The sequence below is a fragment of the Rutidosis leptorrhynchoides genome, chromosome 1, assembly GCF_046630445.1.
Source record: "Rutidosis leptorrhynchoides isolate AG116_Rl617_1_P2 chromosome 1, CSIRO_AGI_Rlap_v1, whole genome shotgun sequence".
In the NCBI taxonomy this organism is placed as follows: domain Eukaryota; kingdom Viridiplantae; phylum Streptophyta; class Magnoliopsida; order Asterales; family Asteraceae; genus Rutidosis; species Rutidosis leptorrhynchoides.
In genome coordinates, this window is record NC_092333.1 from 674605859 (window position 1) to 674632303 (window position 26445).

At 32.1% G+C, this 26445-nt stretch overlaps 1 protein-coding gene across 1 annotated transcript; it reads left to right on the forward strand.

Moving 5' to 3' along the window:
* The first annotated feature begins 21252 nt into the window (after nt 1-21252).
* LOC139885966 (microtubule-associated protein TORTIFOLIA1-like) lies at nt 21253-25729 on the forward strand. Its single transcript, XM_071869712.1, has 6 exons — nt 21253-22021; nt 22684-22875; nt 22953-23043; nt 23515-23987; nt 24381-25178; nt 25409-25729. The coding sequence occupies exons 1-6, from the start codon at nt 21290-21292 to the stop codon at nt 25604-25606; spliced, it is 2484 nt and encodes an 827-aa protein (XP_071725813.1). The 5' UTR covers nt 21253-21289; the 3' UTR covers nt 25607-25729.
* The last annotated feature ends 716 nt before the right edge of the window (nt 25730-26445 follow it).

The window sequence follows — 26445 nt, forward strand, 5'->3', positions numbered from 1 at the left end:
TCATTAAGTATATTAACAAAGTATTATATATATATATATATATATATATATATATATATATATATATATATATATATATATATATATTTTCATACTACTAACTTAAAGAGTTTTTGAACAATATATATGTTACTATTTAAACGACGTACTTAACTTATGTGAAAATGTATTTACATATAAAGTATTACGAGTGTAAATACATCCTTACAAAGATTAAATACAATTTATAATATACCAATACATATAAAGGATGGCTATACTCGTATTTTCGTTCAATTTCCTCAAGAATTCTACTCGCATTCATACGGTATTTTTACCCGTATTATACACAGCTTCTAGAAGTATTTACTATTGGTATATACCAATAGAAATCTGCAATTATTTGTGTAATATGTCATCCATGACCTAATCAATTTGATATGTCATCCATGACTTAATACATTTTAGCTTATCTTAGATATTTTTACTAAAAACCAAATTTTCAAACCTATAAATAAGCACCATTTCTAACTCATTTTTACACATTCATTTTCCAAATTTTACTTCCAATTTTCACACACACTTGCAAGAACTCTCTCAAATTTTATTCTACTACTTCTTTCCAGAAACTTTACATTCTAAACTTGAGGTAAAAACTCTACTTCTACTCTTGTTTAATTCATATGTTTATAGCTATCTATATAAGAGTTTATAAACTAGAACATAGTTTAGTTGATTCTAAACTTGTTTGAAGAACTAATCTAATCTTTCTAACTCAACTATAATAACACTTATTTATATGTATTATGATGTTATATTAAGTTAATATAAGAACTTATAACTTGTACATATGAAGAACACCTTGAAACTTAACATATATCGTTTAATCTCCATTCGGCAAAAAGCGGGCTGTTTTGGGTTGGGTATTAAAAACCTATCTTAGACTTTGCGTTCGAGGCTAAGACTTTGGAAATATGTTAATATATGTAAATAAGACTTCCATTATTTTTTTCATGATTTTATACAAAGTGGAAGTATTTTATCAAAAATCATATATTGGGTGGGTGCCGGGATTCTTCTAAATCTGTCCACGGGCACAAAAAGAGGGTAAAACTCTAAATATTAATACAAGGGCTGAACTTTTCGAATTGTTTTTGAAAAATTAACTTCTTAAGGAATCCATAGAAATTTGATTCACTTTAAACGGAGTTGTAATGAATATTTGACGAGCAAAACAAAATCTGCTAAAATTAACGTTGTATGGACGAAATTTATATTGTAAAAAATATATTAACCATATCCTTGCTAACTTTTCCTATATCCTATATATATTTGGACATGTTATCATTAGTATAACAAAATATTATAATCTTAGTTAATTCCGAGATTGTATATATATATATAATAATCTTGGTACATTCCATGACAAGAAGTATACAATACGTTTTGATAAATCCTAAGACAATAAGTATACAATACGTTATGATAAATTCTAAGACAATATGTCTCTGGGTTGATGCAAAGACAATACGTATACAATACATCGTGGGGTAATTCTAAGATTATATATATACCGATTATTGGATTGTTGGACATTTCGGACTATTTTGGACTACTAACATAAAAATGTTAAAAATTAATTCTATGAACTTGTTTTATTTTATTCACATGTCGTATTATTATCTGAATCATTATTATTGTTATAGGTTCATGAATCCAAGGACGACGGCCATATTTTTAATAAGCTGAAAACTTATTATTAATATACTTTTACTACCGTGAGTATATAGTCCCATTTTTAAACTCTAAAAATATTTTGGGATGAGAATACATGCATTTTATGTTTTACGTCATTGACACAAGTACTTAAAGTATATTCTACGTTGAGTTGTACCACCTTGCATATCTTCTCTAATAGCTTGGTAACTAATATTTACATGTTGTAAGAACATGTAAGCGCGAATCCTATTGATAGATCTATCGGGTTTGACAACCCCAACTGGGCTAGTCACTCTAGTATCGTAAACGGTTGCATAGTACTTCGTTTTTACTACACTTGGTACAGTGTAGGGAGATTTCATAATAAAGGGAATATGCTACATTAATTGTTAAGTATGGTTACCAAAGCGCTCAACAACTTATAGAATATCTTTATTGAAATGTTTGTAAAGATGAAATCTTGTGGTCTATATTTATATCGATGCTAGCTTTAAACCTATATATCTCACTAACCTTTGTGTTGACTGTTTAAGCATGTTTATTCTCAGATCCTTAAGAAAGTCTTCCGCTGTTGCATTAACTGAGAAAGCTGTGCATGGAGTCTCATGCTTTTGTTTAAATGAACTGTTGCATTCAATAAAACCTTTGTCATGTATTATATTCGACCGTTATGTCACGTGTGTAGTATTTGGAAACCGATGTATCATGGGGATTATTTCTTGAATAATCGCCCACTTGTTTAAAACATGCATTATGTATAATAATGGTGTGCTTTTCATGAAACGAATGCAATATTTTCTAAAATGTATCATATAGAGGTCAAATACCTCGCTATAGGACCAATGAATAACGTACTGCTTTTATAGTAATATGGACGGGTCGTTTCAGTTGGCATCAGAGCAGAGGTCTTAGCGAACTAGAAATTGCATTAGTGTGTCTGACTGGTATTTGTTAGGATGCATTAGTGAGTCTGGACTTTGACCGAACTTGTTTTTGAAAACCATTACTTATCTTTTTTGGTCGGAAATTAAATATTATAACATGTAAATATTATGTGGTATATTACTAACGTGGTAGATAATGTGTGATAGATGTCTACTTTTAGCACCAATCTCATTATCACATTCAGCGACTCCGAAGTTGAATCTCCAGCAAAAGTACCATTCATCGACTTATCTGATAACGAAGATGACTCGAAGAAATATGTATCAATCATCTATATAACAGATGACGATGATTACCTGGAGTCGGATGCATTTTGGGAAGATTCACAATTTCCGAAAGAACCGGAAGTGAAAGAACCTGAAAACAATCCTGCAGAGGAGGAGGAAGTAAAAGAGATTACTGAGAAAGAATTTAAAAAAGGAAAGGAACCCGTAGTCACCAAACCAGAATTTCCAAATCTGAAAATTAATAAAGCAATTGTTGTACAAAGTGCTCATGACATTTCTACCCCTAGTCATCCTTGTCTTACCAACTCTATTGAGGTATCAAGTACCTCAGAACCCCGACCAAGATATAAACGTACCGCTCGAATAAGCGTTATGCCAATACCTGATAACAAGAGGCCCCGCCATTTTTAAAACCATTTTCGCCACGACATCACTTCACGCATCGTATAATATTATTTAGTGCACTTTATTTTATCCTACATATGTATTATGTAAAATAAACCTATGTGAAATACTGGTATTGTATTGCTATATCTTGAATAAGCGTGAAATGATTATGTGATTTTACTTTAAATTTTTCATAATAGAATATTATCCAGATTGTAGTAGTTAATTTTTGTACTAAGCTATTAAGTATGAACTTTAACGGGTAGGTACTACCCTGGATATAATTATAAAGTGCTAATAAGAAGAAAATACTTTTATAATAATTGGTTCATATTATTAATATGCCACGATGTACCATTAATTACTCACTACATCTATAATATTCTATGTAATTAATTATCTTATATGTTTATTGAAGAAACATGGCTCGATTAAATCGAATGACGGAACAAGAAATTGAGGAGCTTATCAACCAACGTGTAAACGACCGTATGCTTTGGGTCGAAGCGGCAAGAGTAGCAGCAAACAATACCAACCCTCATGTTGGATGCTCATATAAAGCATTTCAAGGTTGTAAACCTTCATCATTCAGCAGAACAGAGGGACCAGTCGGTTTAACCCGATGGTTCGAAAAGCTGGAGTCCGTATTTAAAATTAGTGGTTGTGCGGAAGGGGATAGGACGAAGTATGCTTCATGCACATTACAGGATGGTGCACTTACATGGTGGAAAAACTATGTAAAAGCTGTAGGGGGCGATGGAGCATATGATACTCCTTGGGAAGAGTTGAAAAATATGCTAATCAATGAATACTGCCCAAGGAACGAGGTTAGAAAAATGGAAGCCGAGTTACGAAATCTGAAAGTTGTCAGAACGGAACTTACCAACTATAACAGGCGATTCATGGAATTAGCCTTGTTATGTCCTGAATTGGTACCAACGGAAGAGCGAAAGATTGAATTGTATAAAGATGGTCTGCCAAAGAACATCAAGGCCAATGTTACAGCATCCAAACCCAAGACAATTCATGAAGCTATCACTATGGAAAATGAGCTAATGGATCAGATCATCCTGGATAAGAACGCATCAAATACCGATGCCAAGGTATCAGATAACAAAAGAAAGTGAGATGGAAACCGTGATCGAGGTCACCAGCAACAACCTCTCAAGAAACAGGAAACCACGCAAGGTACGTGTAGTGGTTCAAGCTCAGGTTACAAAGGGCGTAATCCCTTATGTAACAGATTCCACAAACATCACACTGGTTTTTGCAATGTGGTGTGCAACAAATGTGATCGAAGGGGTCATCTTGCTAAAGATTGTTGGGTTCCCATTACAAATACAAATGGCACCAAGACTCCTGCCACTAATGCAAATAGAACTGCCTTGGCTACTGTTACTTGTTACAGGTGTGGGAAACAGGGTCATATTAAGAGCCAGTGCCCGAATCCAGAGAAGAATAACGGACCTGCACGTGGAAGAGCATTTGTTATTAATGCTAGAGAGGTGTGTGAAGACCCGGAGCTTGTTACTGGTACGTTTACCATTAATGACTTATCAGCATCTATTATATTTGATACTGGTGCCGATAGAAGTTACATATGTAAGACTTTTAAGCTAAATTGAATTGTTCATCATTACCTCTAGATGCTAAGTACATGATTGAGTTAGCTAATGGTAAACTAATTAAAGCCAATAAAATTTTTCGTGATTGTAAAATAAATTTAGCCGGAGAGACGTTTAAAATTGATTTGATACCCGTAGAATTAGGAAGTTTTGATGTAATAGTCTGCATGGACTGGATGTCCAAAATAGGAGCTGAGGTTGTGTGTGCCAAGAAGGCAATTCGCATTCCTCGTAAGGATAAAATGTCAATAATGATATATGGAGAGAAGGGTAACTCAAAGCTAAAACTCATTAGCTGCTTGAAAGTCCAAAAGTGCTTGAAGAAAGGGTGCTATGCTATCTTAGCACATGTTAATAAAGTCAAAACAAAGGAGGAAGAGAAGAGCATCAACGATGTTCCTGTGGTAAGAGAATATCCCGAAGTGTTTCCGGAAGAATTACCAGGATTACCTCCGCATAGATCTGTAGAATTTCAAATAGATCTAGTACCGGGAGCTGCACCGGTGGCTCGTGCTCTGTATAGACTCGCACCGTCGAAAATGAAAGAACTACAAAGCTAGTTACAAGAATTGCTAGATCGTGGATTTATTCGACCGAGTACTTCACCGTGGGGAGCTCTGATTTTATTCGTCAAGAAGAAAGATGTATCCTTCCGAATGTGTATAGATTACCGCGAATTAAACAAGTTAACTATCAAGAATCGGTACCCATTACCGAGAATTAACGACTTATTTGACCAGTTGCAAGGATCACGTGTTTACTCTAAGATCGATCTAAGATCGAGTTATCATCAGTTGCGAGTCAAAGACGAAGATATTCCGAAAACCGTATTTCGGACACGCTACGGTCATTGTGAATTTTTAGTCATGCCGTTCGGGATAACAAATGCACCAGCTGTATTCATGGACCTCATGAATCGGGTATGCAGTCCGTATTTGGATAAGTTTGTTATCGTCTTTATTGATGATATTCTTATTTGTTCCAAAAATGAACAAGAACATGAGCAACATTTAAGGTTGGTGCTGGAACTGTTAAAGAAAGAACAGTTATACGCAAAGTTTTCCAAGTGTGCCTTTTGGCTGAAGGAAGTACAGTTCCTTGGTCACATTGTCAGCAGTGAAGGAATTCAGGTTGACCCAGCCAAGATTGAAGCCATTGAAAAGTGGGAGACCCCAAAGACTCCAACGCAAATACGCCAATTTTTGGGTCTTGCTGGTTATTACAGAAGGTTTATTCAAGATTTTTCACAGATAGCCAAACCATTGACAGCATTAACACACAAAGGGAAGAAGTACGAATGGACTTCTGAGCAGGAAGCCGCATTTCAATTATTGAAGAAGAAGTTGACTACATCGCCTATTCTATCGTTACCTGAAGGAAACGATGATTTTGTAATTTATTGTGACGCTTCGCGACAAGGTTTTGGTTGTGTCCTGATGCAACGAAAGAAGGTTATTGCATATGCATCCCGACAACTGAAGATTCATGAACAAAATTATACAACTCATGATCTGGAATTGGGAGCATTGGTGTTTGCATTAAAGATTTGGAGACACTACTTGTACGGGGTTAAATGTACTGTGTATACCGACCATAAAAGCCTTCAACATATCTTCAACCAAAAACAACTGAACATGAGGCAACGTTGGTGGGTCGAGCTGATAAGTGACTATGATTGTGAAATTCGCTATCATCCCTGGAAAGCAAATGTAGCAGCAGATGCTTTAAGCAGGAAGGAAAGAGAGCCGATTCGAGTACGAGCAAAGAATATGAAGATTCGTACGAACCTCACTAGCCAAATTAAGGAGGCTCAACAAGGAGCTCTTTCTGAAGAAAACTTTGGAAATGAGATGCTTAAAGGGTTAGATAAACAGCTTGTTACACGAGAAGATGGAACCCGATACTTCGTTGGATGAATTTGGGTACCGAAGTTTAAAGGGTTAAGAAAATTGGTTTTGGATGAGGCACATAAGACGAGATACTCGATACATCCAGGAGCTGAAAAGATGTATCAAGATCTAAAAGCACACTTTTGATGGCCGAATTTGAAGGCTGATATTGCAACATACATTGGAGAATGTTTGACTTGCTCCAAAGTCAAGGCAGAACATCAAAAACCATCAGGTTTGCTTCAACAATCAGAAATCTCAGAATGGAAATGGGAATGTATTACCATGGATTTCATCACGAAGCTACCAAAGACTGCATGGGGTTACGACACCATTTGGGTAATTGTCGATCATCTCACCAAATCTGCACATTTCCTACCTATGAAGGAAATGGATAAGATGGAGAAATTGGTACGATTATACATGAAGGGAGTTGTTTCAAGACATGGAGTGCCTATCTCCATTATATCCTATCGCGACAGTAGGTTTACGTCAAGGTTTAGGCAATCACTATATGAAGCACTAGGGACTCGTCTGGATATGAGCACTGCATATCATCCTCAAACTGATGGGCAAAGCGAAAGGACTATTCAGACTCTTGAAGACATGCTTAGAGCATGTGTGATCGATTTCAGAAACGGATGAGATAAATATTTACCATTGGCAGAATTCTCGTATAACAACAGTTATCATACGAGTATTAATGCTGCACCATTCGAAGCACTTTATGGAAGAAAGTGTAGATCCCCTATCTGTTGGAACGAAGTAGGTGACAGACAACTGACTGGTCCCGAGATCATACAGGAGACTACTGAAAAGATTGTGCAAATCAAGGAGAGATTGAAGACCGCCCAAAGTCGTCAAAAGAGCTATGCTAATGTTCGAAGGAAGCCGTTAGAATTTCATGTTGATGACATGGTTATGTTAAAGGTTTCACCTTGGAAAGGTGTGATACACTTTGGTAAGAGGGGAAAATTGAACCCAAGATACGTAGGACCATTCAAGATCATCGAACGTATTGGACCGGTGGCCTATCAACTTAAGCTACCACAACAACTTGCTGGAGTACACAATACCTTTCACGTCTCGAACCTAAGGAAATGCCTTGCAAAAGAAGACCTCACTGTTCCTCTTGAAGAAATCCAAATCGAAGAGAAACTGCATTTTATAGAAGAGCCTGTCGAAATCATGGATCGTGAAGTCAAACGGCTCAAGCAAAGCAACATACCTATAGTTAGGGTTCATTGGAATGCTCGAAGAGGTCCTGAGTTCACTTGGGAAAGAGAAGACCAGATGAAATAGAAGTATCCGCATCTGTTTACAAACACCGCCCATTGAATAGGTACTACTTCAAATTTCAGGACAAAATTTCTTTAACGGGTAGGTACTGTGATGACCCAGATTTTTCCGACTACTTGATTATACTATTTACATGATTTAATAATTTCGACTTGATAAGCAATGAATTTTAATAAGTCTTGAACCTCCGGAAATAATTTTACATAAGCAGTTGACCACCCTTTTATTCTTACGATTCACGAACGTCATAACTTGTATTAATTATATATATGCGTGTGTGTGTATATATATATATATATATATATATATATATATATATATATATATATATATATATTTAACTTGAAAATATGATAATTAAATATCTCATTAAGTATATTAACAAAGTATTATATATGTATTTACATATAAAGTATTACGAGTGTAAATACATCCTTACAAGTATTAAATACACTTTATAATATATCAATACATATAAAGGATAGCTATACTCGTATTTCGTTCAATTTCCTCAAGAATTCTACTCGCATTCATACGGTATTTTTACCCGTATTATACACAGCTTCTAGAAGTATTTACTATTAGTATATACCAATAGAAATCTGCAATTATTTGTGTAATATGTCATCCATGACCTAATCAATTTAATATGTCATCCATGACTTAATACATTTTAACTTATCTTAGATATTTTCACTAAAAACCAAATTTTCAAACCTATAAATAAGCACCATATCTAACTCATTTTTACACATTCATTTTCCAAATTTTACTTCCAATTTTCACACACACTTGCAAGAACTCTCTCAAGTTTTGTTCTACTACTTCTTTCCAGCAACTTTACATTTTAAACTTGAGGTAAAAACTCTACTTCAACTCTTGTTCAATTCATATGTTTATAGCTATCTATATAAGAGTTTATAAACTAGAACATAGTTTAGTTGATTCTAAACTTATTTGAAGAACTAATCTAATCTTTCTAACTCAACTCTAATAACACTTATTTATATGTATTATGATGTTATATTAAGTTAATATAAGAACTTATAACTTGTACATATGAAGAACACCTTGAAACTTAACATATATCGTTTAATCTCCATTCGGCAAAAAGCGGGCTGTTTTGGGTTGGGTATTAAAAACCTATCTTAGACTTTTCATTCGAGGCTAAGACTTTGGAAATATGTTAATATATGTAAATAAGACTTCCATTATTTTTTTCATGATTTTAGACAAAGTGGAAGTAATTTATCAAAAATCATATATTGGGTGGGTGCCGGGATTATTCCAAATCTGTCCACCGGCACAAAAAGAGGGTAAAACTCTAAATATTAATACATGGGCTAAACTTTTCGAATTGTTTTTGAAAAATTAACTTCTTAAGGAATCCATAGCAATTTGATTCACTTTAAACGGAGTTGTAATGAATATTTGGCGAGCAAAACAAAATCTGCTAAAATTAACGTTGTATGGACGAAATTTATATTGTAAAAACTATATTAACATATCCTTGCTAACTTTTCCTATATCCTATATATATTTAGACATGTTATCATTAGTATAACAAAATATTATAATCTTAGTTAATTCCGAGATATTATATATATATATATATATATATATATATAATAATAATCTTGGTACATTCCATGACAATAAGTATACAATACGTTTTGATAAATCCTAAGACAATAAGTATACAATATGTTTTGATAAATTTTAAGACAATACGTATACAATACGTCTCTGGGTTGATGCAAAGACAATACGTATACAATACGTCGTGGGGTAATTCTAGGATTATATATATACCGATTATTGGACTGTTGGACATTTCGGACTATTTTGGACTACTAACAAAGGACTACTAACATAAAAATGTTAAAAATTAATTCTATGAACTTGTTTTATTTTATTCACATGTCGTATTATTATCTGAATCATTATTATTGTTATAGGTTCATGAATCCAAGGACGAAGTCCATATTTTTAATAAGCTGAAAACTTATTATTAATATACTTTTACTACCGTAAGTATATAGTCCCATTTTTAAACTCTAAAAATATTTTGGGATGAGAATACATGCATTTTATGTTTTACGCCATGGACACAAGTACTTAAAGTATATTCTACGTTGAGTTGTACCACCTTGCATATCTTCTCTAATAGCTTGGTAACTAATATTTACATGTTGTAAGAACATGTAAGCGCGAATCCTATTGATAGATCTATCGGGTTTGACAACCCCAATCGGGCTAGTCGCTCTAGTATCGTAAACGGTTGTATAGTACTTCATTTTTACTACACTTGGTACAGTGTAGGGAGATTTAATAATAAAGGGAATATGCTACATTAATTGTTAAGTATGGTTACCAAAGCGCTCAACAACTTATAGAATATCTTTATTGAAATATTTGTAACGATGAAATCTTGTGGTCTATATTTATATCGATGCTAGATTTAAACCTATATATCTCACCAACCTTTGTGTTGACTGTTTAAGCATGTTTATTCTCAGATCCTTAAGAAAGTCTTCCGCTGTTGCATTATCTAAGCAAGCTGTGCATGGAGTCTCATGCTTTTGTTTAAATGAAGTGTTGCATTCAATAAAACCTTTGTCATGTATTATATTCGACTGTTATGTCACGTGTGTAGTATTTGGAAACCGATGTATCATTAGGATTATTTCTTAAATAATCGCCCACTTGTTTAAAACATGCATTATGTATAATAATGGTGTGCTTTTCATGAAACGAATGCAATATTTTCTAAAACGTATCATATAGAGGTCAAATACCTCGCTATGGGACCAATGAATAACGTACTGTGTTTATAGTAATATGGACGGGTTGTTTCAAAACTTATACTTTTTCTGTTTAGTTTCATAAATTACAGTTTATTATAAAACCATAGCAACTTGAATCACTCAAAACGGATTTAAAACGAAGAAGTTATGGGTAAAACAAGATTGGATAATTTTGCTTGTTGTAGCTACGTGAAATTTGTAACAAATCTATACAAATCATAACTTAACTAACTTATATTGTATTATACATGTATTCTAACATATATTATGTAATATTAGGATACCATAGACACGTATACAATGTTTTGACATATCATATCGACACATCTATATATATTATTTGGGAACAACCATAGACACTCTATATGCAGTAATGCTCGAGTTAGCTATACAGGGTTGAGGTTGATTCCAAAATAATATATATATACGTTGAGTTGTGATCTAGCCTGAGACTTGTATACACTGGGTCGTGGATTGATTCGAGATAATATATATTGATTTATTTCTGTACATCTAACTGTGGACAACTAGTTGTAGATTACTAACGTTGGACTGCTAACTTAACAAACATAAATCATTAAAACGTAATAAAAAAATGTTGTGAATATATTTCGATCGTACTTTGATATATATGTATACATTTGTTATAGGTTCGTGAATCAACCCGTGGCCAAGTCTTACTTCCTGACGAAGTAAAAATCTGTGAAAGTGAGTTATAGTCCCACTTTTAAAAATCTAATACTTTTTTTGGGATGAGAATACATGCAGTTTTATAAATGTTTTACAAAATAGACACAAGTACGTGAAACTACATTCTATGGTTGAATTTATTAAACCGAATATGCCTCTTTGTAGTCTGGTAATCTAAGAATTAGGGAACAGACACCCTAATTGATGTGAATTCTAAAGATAGATCTATGGGCACTAACACGCCACAGTCAGAGAATTTGAACTGCTTTAGTACTTCGATTTTATCATGTCCGAAGGGAGTCCCGGAATGATGGGGATATTCTATATGCATCTTGTTAATGTCGGTTACCAGGTGTTCACCATATGAATGATTTTTATCTCTATGTATGGGATGATGTTTATGAAAAATGCAAATATGAAATCTTGTGGTCTATTATTATGATTTGATAAATATATAGGTTAAATCTATAACTCACCAACATTTTTGTTGACGTTTAAAGCATGCTTATTCTCAGGTGTTTATTAAGAGCTTCCGCTGTTGCATGCTAATTTATGGACAAGAGTTGGAGTCAGCATGCTTGTATAATATTGTTTAAAAACTGCATTCGAAGACATATATTGTTGTGTAATATTATTGTAAACCATTATGTAATGGTCGTGTGAAAACGTTATATTTCAAATTATCATCATTTGATAATCGTCGTAATATTTTAAAAGTTATGGTTTGTTTTAAAATCGAATGCAGTCTTTGAAAAAAAAACGTCTCATATAGAATGGTTATTATATTGTTATTATTAATATCTAATACTGTTTCCTTTTTCTTTGTCTATTACATTATCTAATCTCTATTCTCTTTATATATTATATAGATACATAAAACTTAGAGATTAAGAGATACAACACTTGCATACCCCATCTATCAATTACTCCATCTTTCTATCCCTCTGCTCTGTTACTTATTCTCTTAAACGAACAACTCACCAACCATCGTTAGCACACCTTAACTTATGTATACATATCTATCTATCAACCTTGATTATAATCACCTTTGAATATTTTATTTCATGCAACAAACAACAAATCCAACTCTAGTTCTTGTCTTGAATTACTTGCACATTTTTAAATCAACAATCACAACCATTCTCCACACTCGACTATCAACCACCCACTTTGAACCATCAGAGGACCAACCTAAAACTGCCATCGAATCTTCCATCATAGAAACCCACCATCTCACGGCCATCTTCACCACCAATAACCTCCATGACTATTGATAATGCTAAAAACGAACATATATTTCATAGATTATTCCTCAAGAAAGACAAGCTTTTAGTTGCAATTGTCCTATTTACAAGTGATATTCGTTTAAATAATAAAAGGTGAAGACAAAAGACAGATTCGACGAATTGAAGACGCAAACGACCAAAAAGCTCAAAAGTACAAAATACAATAAAAGAGGTTCCAATTATTGATGAGAAACGTCTCAAAATTACAAGAGTACAAGATTCAAAATGCAAAGTACAAGATATTAAATTGTACGCAAGGACGTTCGAAAATCCGGAACCGGGACCAGAGTCAACTCTCAACGCTCGACGCAACGGACTAAAAATTACAAGTCAACTATGCACATAAATATAATATAATATTTAAATAATTCTTATAATTATTTATATATTATATAATATATTATAAACCGTCGGCAAGCTAGGAGCTAAGGCTGTGTGAGCTGTAAAAACAAACTCCGCGAGTTGCAGAGTTTGAAGAAGAAAAATACCGCGAGTCGCGGAGCCCCAAAATATGAAACTGCCTATAAAAGCTCGCGCATTCTGATCGTAAAAAAATATCCATAAAATCAATCTCTCTCTATATATAAACGTATATATATATATAATTTATATTTTAATTTTAATTTTAATTTTAATTTTAATTTTAATTTTAAAATTCTAATAATAAGGGTATGTTAGCGAATGTTGTAAGGGTGTAAGTCGAAATTCTGTCCGTGTAACGCTGCGCTATTTTTAATCATTGTAAGTTATGTTCAACCTTTTTAATTTAATGTCTCGTAGCTAAGTTATTATTATGCTTATTTAATACCGAAGTAATCATGATGTTGGGCTAAAAATATTAAAATTGGGTAATTGGGCTTTGTACCATAATTGGGGTTTGGATAAAAGAACGACACTTGTGGAAACTAGACTATGGGCTATTAATGGGTTTTATATTAACTAAACAATACCTTGTTAATTTAATATACAAACTTATAATTTGACGTATTTATATATAACCACATACGCTTGACTGGGTACGGTGGGCGGGATATCTATAAATACCAATAATTATTCATTTTACCGGACACGGAACTGGATTAATAGTTAATAGACTTGTTGAAACAGGGGTGAATTACATTCAAGGGTAATTGGTGTAATTGTTAACAAAGTAGTAAAACCTTGGTTTACACGCAGTCGATAACCTGGTGTATTCATTAAACAAAGTATTAAAACCTTGTTACAATTCGAATCCCCAATTAGTTAGAATATTTAACTTCGGGAATAAGAATAATTTGACGAAGGCTTTCGCTCTTTATATTTATGACTGATGGACTATTATGGACAAATCCGTATGGACATATTAAATAATCCAGGACAAAGAACAATTAACCCATGGGAATAAACTAAAATCAACACGTCAAACATCATGAATACGGAAGTTTAAATAAGCATAATTCCTTTATTTTTATATTTAATTGCACTTCTAATTATCGCACTTTTATTTATTGCAATTTCATTATCGTTATTTATTTTACGCTTTAAATTAAGTTGTATTTATTTTTAATATTTTACATTAGGTTTTAACTGCGACTAAAGTTTTTAAAATCGACAGACCGGTCATTAAACGGTAAAAACCCCCTTTTTATAATAATAATATTACTTATATATATATTTGTATTTTTATAAATTAAACTAATATAGCATTAAGCTTTGTTTAAAGATTTTTCCCTGTGGAACGAACCGGACTTACTAAAAACTACACTACTGTACGATTAGGTACACTGCCTATAAGTGTTGTAGCAAGGTTTAAGTATATCCATTCTATAAATAAATAAATATCTTGTGTAAAATTGTATCGTATTTAATAGTATTTTCTTATAAAATTTAATAGTATTTTATACCCCTTAGCTTTAACATCAACTATCAATCACCATAACCGTGATCACCACCATAAGCCATTAAATAACCTCCACCCTACTGCAAACACCCACCATCGAGACACTTACAACCTCTTGCTACAACCCCAAACCTGCTGGTATTCATGTAAATCACTTATACGGTTGTTATATTTTTTTCTGTTAATCGAACAAACACCAACCGTAAACCACTTTTGAACATAGAGACCTTTTGTAAACCGTCACCAAAATGAACCGCCAATTGCCTCCTTTCTTCTTCTTTTTTTTGATAACCCATTTAAACACCACCATATTAAAATCATCACCACCGTCACCTTGCTATCACCACCCTCCTTCCACCATATTTTTTTTATTTCTTCCTTTATTCTTCTCTAACTCGTCAACATATCATCACCTCTTGTTAGTATACGAGCTGTTTTCTTTCTGTTTCTTTTTCGTAGCTAAACCCAATCACCAAGATAATACATCATCTTAAACTACCTAGTGATCCTGTTAACTATTGCCACTAGCTGCGTATATTTTTCTGTTCTTTTTGTTTCAACCATTATCATTTATTTAAACCATCAAGGAACCCCACCAATGATTACCATTGATTATTTATATTTTGTTTATACACCCCACTTGATTGAACAGCAAAGATGAGGGACCAAGTGGATCACTTTCACGTGCCACTGACAATACCTTTTATTAACAAACATCCGGAAATTTTTCAACGGACTTATTAATTTGAATCGAGGCCACAGGCCTTTAAAATCAGTGATGGGCCAGCATGGTAGTGCAGGTGGGCCGATCATGGGCCTATTTTATTTTCCTTGGGCCGATATGTTTAGTTGGATCAAAACTGTATATATATCCATCCATGATATAGATGAAATAAGATGGTGTCACTGCTACTCGATGTTTTATTGTTTCTGTTTCCTTTTTTTGCTAGAAATACGATATTGATGAGATGCTAACGATGATGATATAGTAATTTAGATGATGATGATGATGATGATGGTGGATTTAGGAAAATGAAAACTGACGAATATTGGGTAAAAGGATTTAATCCGTAATTAAAACAGAAAAGTTGAAGTGGAGGGACGGTTAAGAGTGTTATTGGGTTAGCGGTAGGTCGCGGGTTCAAACCCGGACTTGGGCATTTTTTTTAAGGGCTACTTTTTTGAGGTAGTTATTTATTTACTTATTTATTATTATTATTATTATTATTATTATTATTATTATTATTATTATTATTATTATTATTATTATTATTATTATTATTATTATTATTATTGTTATTATTCCTAATATTTAGAAGTATGATTATTATTATCATTAATCTAATTAATAATATTATCATTATTGTTATTACTAGTAATAGCATTAAGTATTATTTTTTATTATTATTATTATTATTATTATTATTATTATTATTATTATTATTATTATTATTATTATTATTATTATTATTATTATTATTAATATTATTATTATTATTAAGAATATTATTAGTAGTATCATTTTTATTAAAATTATCATTTTTATTATTATATTTATTAAAAGTATAACTATTATTAAAATTTTCATTTTTATTAAAACTATCATTTTATATATCATTATTAGTATTATTATTATTTTTATCATTAACATGATTATTATTATTATTATTATTATTATTATTATTATTATTAACATTATTTTATCAAATAAATATTAAATACATAAACACATATTTGATACATAATTATATTAGTATTACATGAAATCTTGGAATAAACATATTAACATTAATTATATAAATATTACATATAACAAATTATTGATTACTTATATACATATATTAATATAACTATATGATTAAATATTAATTTTTATTATATACAAAATAAATATATATAACACATAATTTAAGATATAAATAAAATATATATTGAGATTTAGTAAAAATTCTATGTAAACTACAAACAATAAATATATAAATATTATATAATTAATAGGTGAAATTATTTGATTACAGTTATATGTGTTAATATATATACTTGATATAGGTTCGTGAATTCAAGGCCAACCTTGCATTGTTCAGTACCGTCGTATGCATATTTTTACTACAAAATACAGTATTGTGAGTTTCATTTGCTCCCTTTTTAAATACTTTTGCGATATATATTTTTGGGACTGAGAATACATGCGCTGCTTTTATAAATGTTTGACGAAATAGACACAAGTAATTAAAACTACATTCTATGGTTGAATGATCGAAATCGAATATGCCCCTTTTAGTCTGGTAATCTAAGAATTAGGGAACAGACACCCTAATTGACGCGAATCCTAAAGATAGATCTATTGGGCCCAACAAGCCCCATCCAAAGTACCGGATGCTTTAGTACTTTGAATTTATCATGTCCGAAGGGAGTCCCGGAATGATGGGGATATTCTATATGCATCTTGTTAAGTTCGATTACCAGGTGTTCACCATATGCATGATTTTTATCTCTATGCAGTTTGCAAAATGCCTGATATGAGATGATGTTTATGATAAATTGAAATGAAAATCTTGTGGTCTATTAAAAATTATAGAAATGAATATTGATGATAAACTAATGAACTCACCAACCTTTTAGTTGACACTTTAAAGCATGTTTATTCTCAGGATTGAAGAAATCTTCTGCTGTGCATTTACTCATTTTAAAGATATTATTTGGAGTCATTCATGGCATATTTAAAAAGACGTTGCATTCAAGTCGTTGAGTTCAATAAAGATTATGATTAAGTAAATGACAGATTAGGTCATTTATAATTGGATATTGTGAAATGGTATGCATGCCTGTCAACTTTCGATGAAATGAAAGTTTTTTTTAAAAAAAATGAATGCAATGTTTGTAAAATGTATCATTTAGAGGTCAAATACCTCGCAATGTAATCATATGTTATTGTATTCGTCCTTATGGATTAGGACGGGTCGTCTCATTAGGCTACCAAGCTAAAAGGGTGATATCCAGTATAATAATTCAACCATAGAATGTAGTTTCAAGTACTTGTGTCTATTTCATAAAACAGTTATAAAATGTATTCTCAGTCCCAAAAATATATATAAAAAGGGAGTAATGAAACTCACAATATTGTATTTCGTAGTAATTATGCATATGATGGCATTGAACAAGTGCAAGGTTGGCCTCGGATTCACAAACCTATATTAAGTATATATATTTATATGTTGGTCAATATCTGTCTAACAATTAAGGTCGAGTCATAGTGTATCACAATCCTAATGCTCGAGACCGATATGCAAAAGTTAACAAAATCAGTTTGACCCAAAATGACTTTCAAAATCTATACATGATTTTTATATAACTTAAATATAGTCATTTTATATATTTAAATATATTTAACAGATTTTATTAGAGTAAATAATATAAATCATTTATTAATAAATAAAAATTTATATTAAAATTTATATATAATAAAAATATACTTTTATATATCTTATATAATAAAATTTATAAAGTTCATTTAATATCATAAAAATATAATAGTACGTATTATTAATGTAATTATATTACATGTGGTAAAATATCTTGGTATCACATATTCATTTGATAAAATAATATTGATAATAATAATAATAAATAAAAGTTGTATTATTTTTTGATAATAATAATATTAATTATAATAATAACAATATTTATATTTATTAATGATAATAATAATTTTGATAGTTAATAATAATCTTTTATAATAATACCAATGTCATAATAATAATATTACTAATAATGATAAAAATATTATAATCATGTTAATGATAATAACAATGTTAATAATATTGTTGTTATTAATAATACTAATAATAATAAAAATGATAATTTAAATAAAAATATAGTTTTAAGATTTATAATGATATTTTCTAACAACCACGATAATTATAATAATAACGATACTTTTTAATATTAACTGTAGTAATAATAATATTTTATATAAAAATAATAATTCTAGTCAAAATGATAATTTTTAATAATAGTAATACTAAAATGATTATAATAATGATATTTTATAATAACAATGATACTTCTTAATAAAAATGATAATTTTAATAAAAATGATGGTTTTAATATTAATGATACTTTTAATAATAATAATAACGATAAAAATAATAAAATGATAGTTTTGATAAAAATATTAATTATTTTAATAATAATAATAATAATAATAATAATAATAATAATAATAATAATAATAATAATAATATTGATTATTAGATAATAATAATAACGACGATAACGATAACGATAACGATAACGATAACGATAACGATAATAATAATAATCATTTTTACAATAATATCTAAAATTATAGATAATTCAATTGACGATATCTTTTAATCCGTTCATCGAAATTATACACTTTCTAAATGAAAAGTTATTAATTTTTCAACAGCTTTCCAACGACATGCATATCATATACCTTATCTCAGTAGCATATGTATTAAATTCATGATTTATCATAAACTATTTAACGACGAAATTAAACATACAAGCATGCATAATCATATATACTCGAGCACTAGTCAGTGATATATTACTAATATATAAAAGTTAAGTTATGAGTGCTCACGTATCAATATTGAGATTCAATATTGCATGAAAGTACGTAGATGCAACGGAAATGATAAACACTAGATTGACCTCACGAGCATACCCCCGAACAATACCCATAACCTCCATAGCTATGACCCATAATTTTCTTAGTTATATCCCGCTCGTAAAACCAGTTTTGTAAACATTCGAACATCACTCTGTCGTAGTATTTTATGTGTATTATTAATAATACACCTAACGATAAGATTAATATTAATATTAATCTTAATAATGAGTAGAGAGATCGATGGATAATTGAATGAAACTGCAACCAGAATTCGTCGACTTTATAGCAATGTTTCCTACCTAACCATACCATGCGATCGCATGGGGCTGTGGTGCAAAGGCCATGCGATCGCATGGCTCATGCTACCAGCTCATGATCCCTTGTTTTGTTGTGCCGACGATTTTATTATTATTTATATATAATATATTTAATTTATATAATTATTTATATATTATATAATATTTACATGCATATATAGTTTGTAATTTTTGTTTTAAAGACTCGTACGTCTACGCTCGACTTATGTCATGGTTCCGGTTTTTCAAACGACATCTCGTACACTATAAAATCTTGCATTTTACATTTCGTGACTCGTACCCTTGTCAAAATATAGACTAAAATCATTGATAAATCATATTACACGAAGTGTAACTTATACTTTTGAGTGTTTTGGTTATTTGCTTCTGTAACTCAACTTCTCGTTGTTTATTAAAATATATTTAATAATATTTATATAATGTTACTTAAATCAAAAGGTTTTATAATTATATTAATGTTACCTTGTAAAATATATATATATATATATATATATATATATATATATATATATATATATATATATATATATATATATATATATATATATATATATATATTCATATCTTTATTTAGGAATACAATTTATATATATATATTTGGAGTATTTATTTATTAATATTTAGTTTTTCAAAAACTAGTTATATTTATAATTTAAACTCGTTTAAATAATAGAAGTCATTATATTAAATAATGTTTTGAGTAATATGAAAACTAAATAATTAATTTACCAAGGGTCGCGAGACAATCACTGTAAAGTATGCTTTTGAAATTTAAACTGAAATCTTTACTAACTCTTGACTAACTTTCATTAATGATACTTTTGTAAATCATATTTCCAAATATTCCAAATACTGATAAAAAGGACAGATTTCTTAAATCGGAGTGGACCTCTCAACAGAGACCCGTAATCATAATCACAATGTATCTGATAATTCAATCATTTGATATTATCTTTTAATTTCCGTCGATAAACATATATTGAAACTAATACGTTTATGTAAAGTATTATTCATCTAATACTTTGTTAATGTTTTCAAGTTATAACATATACACATATACATATATAATCATATCCGTTCATATAATGGTTCGTGAATCGTCGGTATTTGGTCGAGGTTAAATGAATGTATAAATACAGTTTACACTTCTTGAGATTCAACTTAACAAACTTTGTTTATCGTGTTGGAATAATATAAATATCAAGTTTAAATTTGGTCAAAAATTTCCGGGTTGTCACATCACGGGTCATTAAAGTAAATAACTTTAACATTTACGTTCATTTAATATCTAAAACAAATCATTAAACTGTTTTGTTTAAACAAACTCGTGATTTCATGGGTCATTTCACTACACTAGTTAATATTTATAGGATTAATTATTAACTATGTGTACGTTTGTTTTTGGTTTTTTTTTTTGTTCTTTTTTTTCGGGGAAAAAAAAAACTATATACGCATGTATTTGGCTACTACTAGCGGTATTTACTTTCTATCAAATAAATTAAAAGTAGTCAGGGTCTTTGGGGTTCAATTTCCCATTTCAATTTCATCGTCCAATTTCAACACAAATAGTCTAAAATCTTTCTTGAACTTAAATTACAACAATGGCGACAACCAAAATATTTAAATCCAAGAAACCCCCAGCAACACCTTCACCACCAGCACCACCATCAGCATCAAGATCTTCATCACTATCATCCCATATCGCCATGATTGAACTCAAACAAAGAATTTTAACATTAATTTCAAAACTTTCCGACCGAGACACCCACCAAATCGCCGTTGAAGATCTTGAAAAGATCATTCAAACCCTTTCACCAGATGGCATCACAATGCTTCTTAATTCACTGTACGATGCAACAAACGACAACAACAACAAACCAGCGGTTAAAAAAGAATCAATTCGTCTTCTTTACTACGTATGTGCAACTCACACTGAATTAGCGTCTACCCATTTGATAAAGATTATAGCCAACATTGTTAAAAGGCTTAAAGACACTGATTCAGGTGTGAAAGACACGTGTCGTGATGCAATTGGACAACTTTCTTGTTTGTACCTGAAAGGGGAAAATGGGGTTGCTGTTGAGAATACTAACAATAATAATTCTGGGTCTGTTGTTACATTGTTTGTTAAGCCATTATTTGAAGCTTTGAATGATCAGAGTAAAGGGGTTCAAGCTGGTTCAGCAATGTGTTTGGCTAAAATGGTGGAAATGGCTTCTGATCCACCTATTTTGGCTTTTCAGAAGCTTTGTGTTAGGATCTGCAAGTATCTTAATAACCCTAATTTCTTGGCTAAAGCTGCACTTTTGCAAGTGGTTTCTAGTCTTTCTCAGGTTGGCTCAGTCTCAAATTTAACTTGATTATAACATGTTGTTTTGTACAATTTACCTAAATGTTGTCTAACTTTAAGAACATTCTTGAAATCATACCATGTGAATTTGCTTTTATTAGGTTATATATATATATATATATATATATATATATATATATATATATATATATATATATATATATATATATATATATATATATATATATATATGTATGTGATTGTAAATGTTGTCTAACTGTAAGAACATAGTTGAAATCATACCATGTTAACTTGCCTTTAGTAGGTTATATGTATATGTATGTGATGTGATTGTAACATGTTGTATTTTGTCAGTTTACTTATATGTTGATTATCTATAAGCATATACCATGTGAATCTCCTCATAGGTTATATTTATTCAAGTGATTGTAACTTGTAAGCTTTTTCTGTTTTTTGAATGTTTACTTATGCGTTATCTATTTGTAAGCATATACTTAAAAATCATACCAGGTGGGTTTGCTTTTTTTTAGGTTATTTATCTTTATGTAATTGTAACATTTCTTTTGCGACAATCTACTTCAACGTTGACTAGTTGTACTCACGTCTCATGTAGTCGAAATCATTCGATGTGATAGAAACCATAACTTAGTTTTGTCGGTTTAACATTACATCTGTTGGTTGTAGGTTGGTGCTATTTCTCCACAAGGGTTGGAGCCACTCCTTCAAAGTATTCACGATTGTCTTACTAATTCTGATTGGGCAACTCGAAAAGCAGCTGCTGATACATTAAACGCTTTAGCTTTGCATTCGAGCAACTTGATCACAGGAAAGACGGGGCCTACTATAACCGCCCTTGAGGCTTGTCGCTTTGATAAGGTTAGTTTGGGAGCTAAAACAAGTCAACTCATCCTCCTTTTTTTAAGTCAACATAACTAAAATGTAGTGTATCACAGATAAAACCTGCAAGAGATAGTGTAATAGAAGCTTTGCAACAATGGCAAGGTCTTTCAGGAGGTTCTGAAGATCAGAAACCATCCGGTGACGGTAAAATTCAGTCACTTTGTTAGTACTTACTGAAGGTGGTAATTTAGTTTGAAATAAAAAACTTTCATAATTGAATATGGGTCAATTGTGTCATACAGGTTGAATGTTGTCCAAAGTGTATTTGAATAGAGGTGACCTCCTAACTTTTTCAACGGGTCGACCCAACAAGAGTTGCCTGCTTTGACACGAACCCTTTTTAACCCGTTACTCTATTTAACTCGGATGTTGACCAAGTTTGACTTTTACTGATTTTGACTGATTTTCGAGTAATCCCGAGTTTTGGCCGAGTATTGACCAATTTTACGAGTAATCCCGAGTTTGGGCCGAGTTTGACCGGTTTTGACTTTGACCAAGTTTGACCGAGTTCTCGCCGACTACTTCCCGAGTTGCAAAAACCGAGTACTCGCTAAATTGTGAATTACTCCTTATACATATAAATTATTAATGTGCAAATGTTTGTTAATCCTTTAGATGGTAAAAATGCTGAACCAGTTAAATTGGATACAAGAATAACAGAGGACCCACCAAAGAACGATGCACCCGCGGGTAGTAACATACCCGAGAAGGCCGTTGGAATTTTAAAAAAGAAAGCACCTGCTTTAAGTGATAAAGAACTAAACCCCGAGTTCTTTCAAAGACTTGAAAAACAGGTTTCTGGTGAAGTTGAAGTGGTTGTACCTCGAAGACTTGCGAAGTCTTTTAATGAGCAAAATGGAGAAGAATCAAGCCTTAATGACACAGATGCCGGTTCACAGTCAAAAGAGAGCTACCAAAAAGTGGATCGAGGAATTGATGGACCTTCTAGAAGGAGAGAATTCGAAGATATGAGTGACCCGAGTCAAAAGGAGGGATTTAAGAATAACAATAAAGGAAATTGGTTGGCTATTCAGAGGCAATTAACACAACTCGAGAGGCAACAGTCTCATCTCATGAACATGTTGCAGGTATTTGTTTGTTTATTTTACTTAACTATTTTCTTATGTTTCGTCTTACATTGGTGGCGAGGAAACGGGCTGGTCGTGCAGATAAGGTAACATGTCAGAAGAGGTTTGGGTCAAAAAGGGCCAGCTTGTTTGGTAGGCTTACCTTTCTACACTTCATAAGTTGGATTATGGAAACTGAACTACTAATACAATAATATATCTTTATTTTGAATAAAAAGGTGTACAAGACTACAAGTATTTGAATATACCATTTCAAAAGGCTTTTACCATTTGGCCTCTTTTGTTTTAAGCAGTTTTATACTTTACGTGTTACAAATAACTTTCAACCTAGATTCACCCATTTTTATACCAATGGGTAAAAATTGCCACATCTAAGGTTTCTTGGTATTGCAGGATTTCATGGGTGGATCTCATGATGGCATGTTGACTTTGGAGAACAGAGTGCGAGGTCTTGAGCGAGTAGTTGAAGACATGGCACGTGATCTGTCACTATCGGGTAATAATCGAAGAGGCGGAAATTATATGATGGGATTCGAGGAATCGGGTAGACCGTTAGGCAAGTACAACGGCTTTTCGGACTATCCGAATACCAAATTAGGTAGAAATGATGACCCGATTTCCTACATGGGCCCAACTATGAGAGGTAGAGGATCTTCATGGCGCGCAGACGGACCCGAAAATTGGGACTACCCTTCATACGTGGGCAGAAATTCACAAATGGGTTTTAGGAGAGGTATGGATGATAGGTCACCTAAATCTAAAGGGTCTGGGCCCGCTAGGTTCGGTGAGGGCCCATCGGCTAGAAGTGTTTGGCAAGCTTCGAAAGATCAAGCTACATTGGAAGCGATTAGGGTGGCGGGTGATGAAAACGGGCCGGCCCGAACTGCCCGCGTGGCGGTTCCCGAAATGACAGCTGAAGCAATGGGTGATGAGAATGTGCAGGATCGGCGGGACCCGGTTTGGACGGCTTGGACTAACGCTATGGATGCACTTCATGTGGATGATGTTGATACGGCTTTTGCTGAAGTTTTGTCGACGGGAGATGATTTGTTACTTGTGAAGCTAATGGACCGAACGGGCCCGGTTATTGATCAGTTGTCGAGTGAAGTCGGGACTGAAGTTTTGCATGCTGTTGCCCAGTTTCTTCCTGACCCAAACGTGTTTGATATCTGCTTGACCTGGCTTCAACACGTATGTATAGGAATTCATCATTTTTATTATTGAAAATTTTAATTTAATAAGAAAAATCCATGAGTCTTTGAAAAAGTTTTAAGCTTTACTTCAATTACCTTGAAATTAGAAAAAAAAAAGAAAAAAAAAAAAAAAAGAGATAGTACCATCCTATCATCAAGTTTTACAATTTTTTTAACAGGTTCTTAGATATTGACTTACATTTCTCTTTTGTTCATTATTGTTTGCAGTTGCTCGATATGATTGTAGAGAACGGAACAGATAATGTGGAAGTCACAATGGAACTGAAAAAGGAGATTTTGGTGAATTTGAATGAGGCGGTGTCAACTATCGAACCACCTGAAGACTGGGAAGGCATGGCACCAGACCAACTTTTGTTGCAGTTGGTATCTGCGTGGGAGTTTGATCTGCATCAGCTACACAAGTGATCACGTGCGTTAATATATGAAGCACTCAGATTTTGATTCTTGAAATCTAGTCTTTGATTAAAGATATTTAATTGTTGGATTTGGTTGTCATCAGCTTTAACATCAGATGTAGATTAAACATGATGAAGGCTTATTATATTTGCGGTTTTCTTTATTCTGCAAACCAAGAGTAGTGAGAGGGTTTTGTATGCGAATTTTTTGTGTCAATGCGGTACTACTATACCCCTATATGGCTGTATGTATATATGACGTCCCTTATTAGCATACTAACATACTTGTCACTTCTTACTACACCTGGCAATGGCGTTTGAGACCCATACTCTCAAATTTAAGTCAAACGGGTCAAGCTTTCGGGTCCATTGGGTCAAATGTGCAATAAGTAATGCACGCCTTCAAGTCTTTACCCATTTCGGTCCAGTGAACGGCCCAAAAATTTAGTAGGTGAGCCTGTAAGAGTTGGAAACCAGATGAAATCTTTGAGAGATTTTCATCTTCAGATCAGCAAATGTCACCGAGGAGGCTGGGACGTAGAAACGCACATCCATGGCAACATCATGCATATGGGATGGAAACAAAAACCAAGGGTGGTTCTCATCATGTGTTATTTTGACCATGAGTTCTACTCTTTCTTCCGTGATGGTTTCTTCCTCCATTGTTGTTGCTTTCAAATATGAAGAATGCAGGTTTGATGATGATGATGATGATGATTTGAGAGAGAAAAAGAGGTGGGAAATTTAAAAGAAAATAATATTTAGATGATTTTGATTTTGAACTTGAAGAGGAAAATGTTGGAAGGAAAGTGGTGACTGGGGAACTCCAAAAGTGTGTGGTAATTGGTA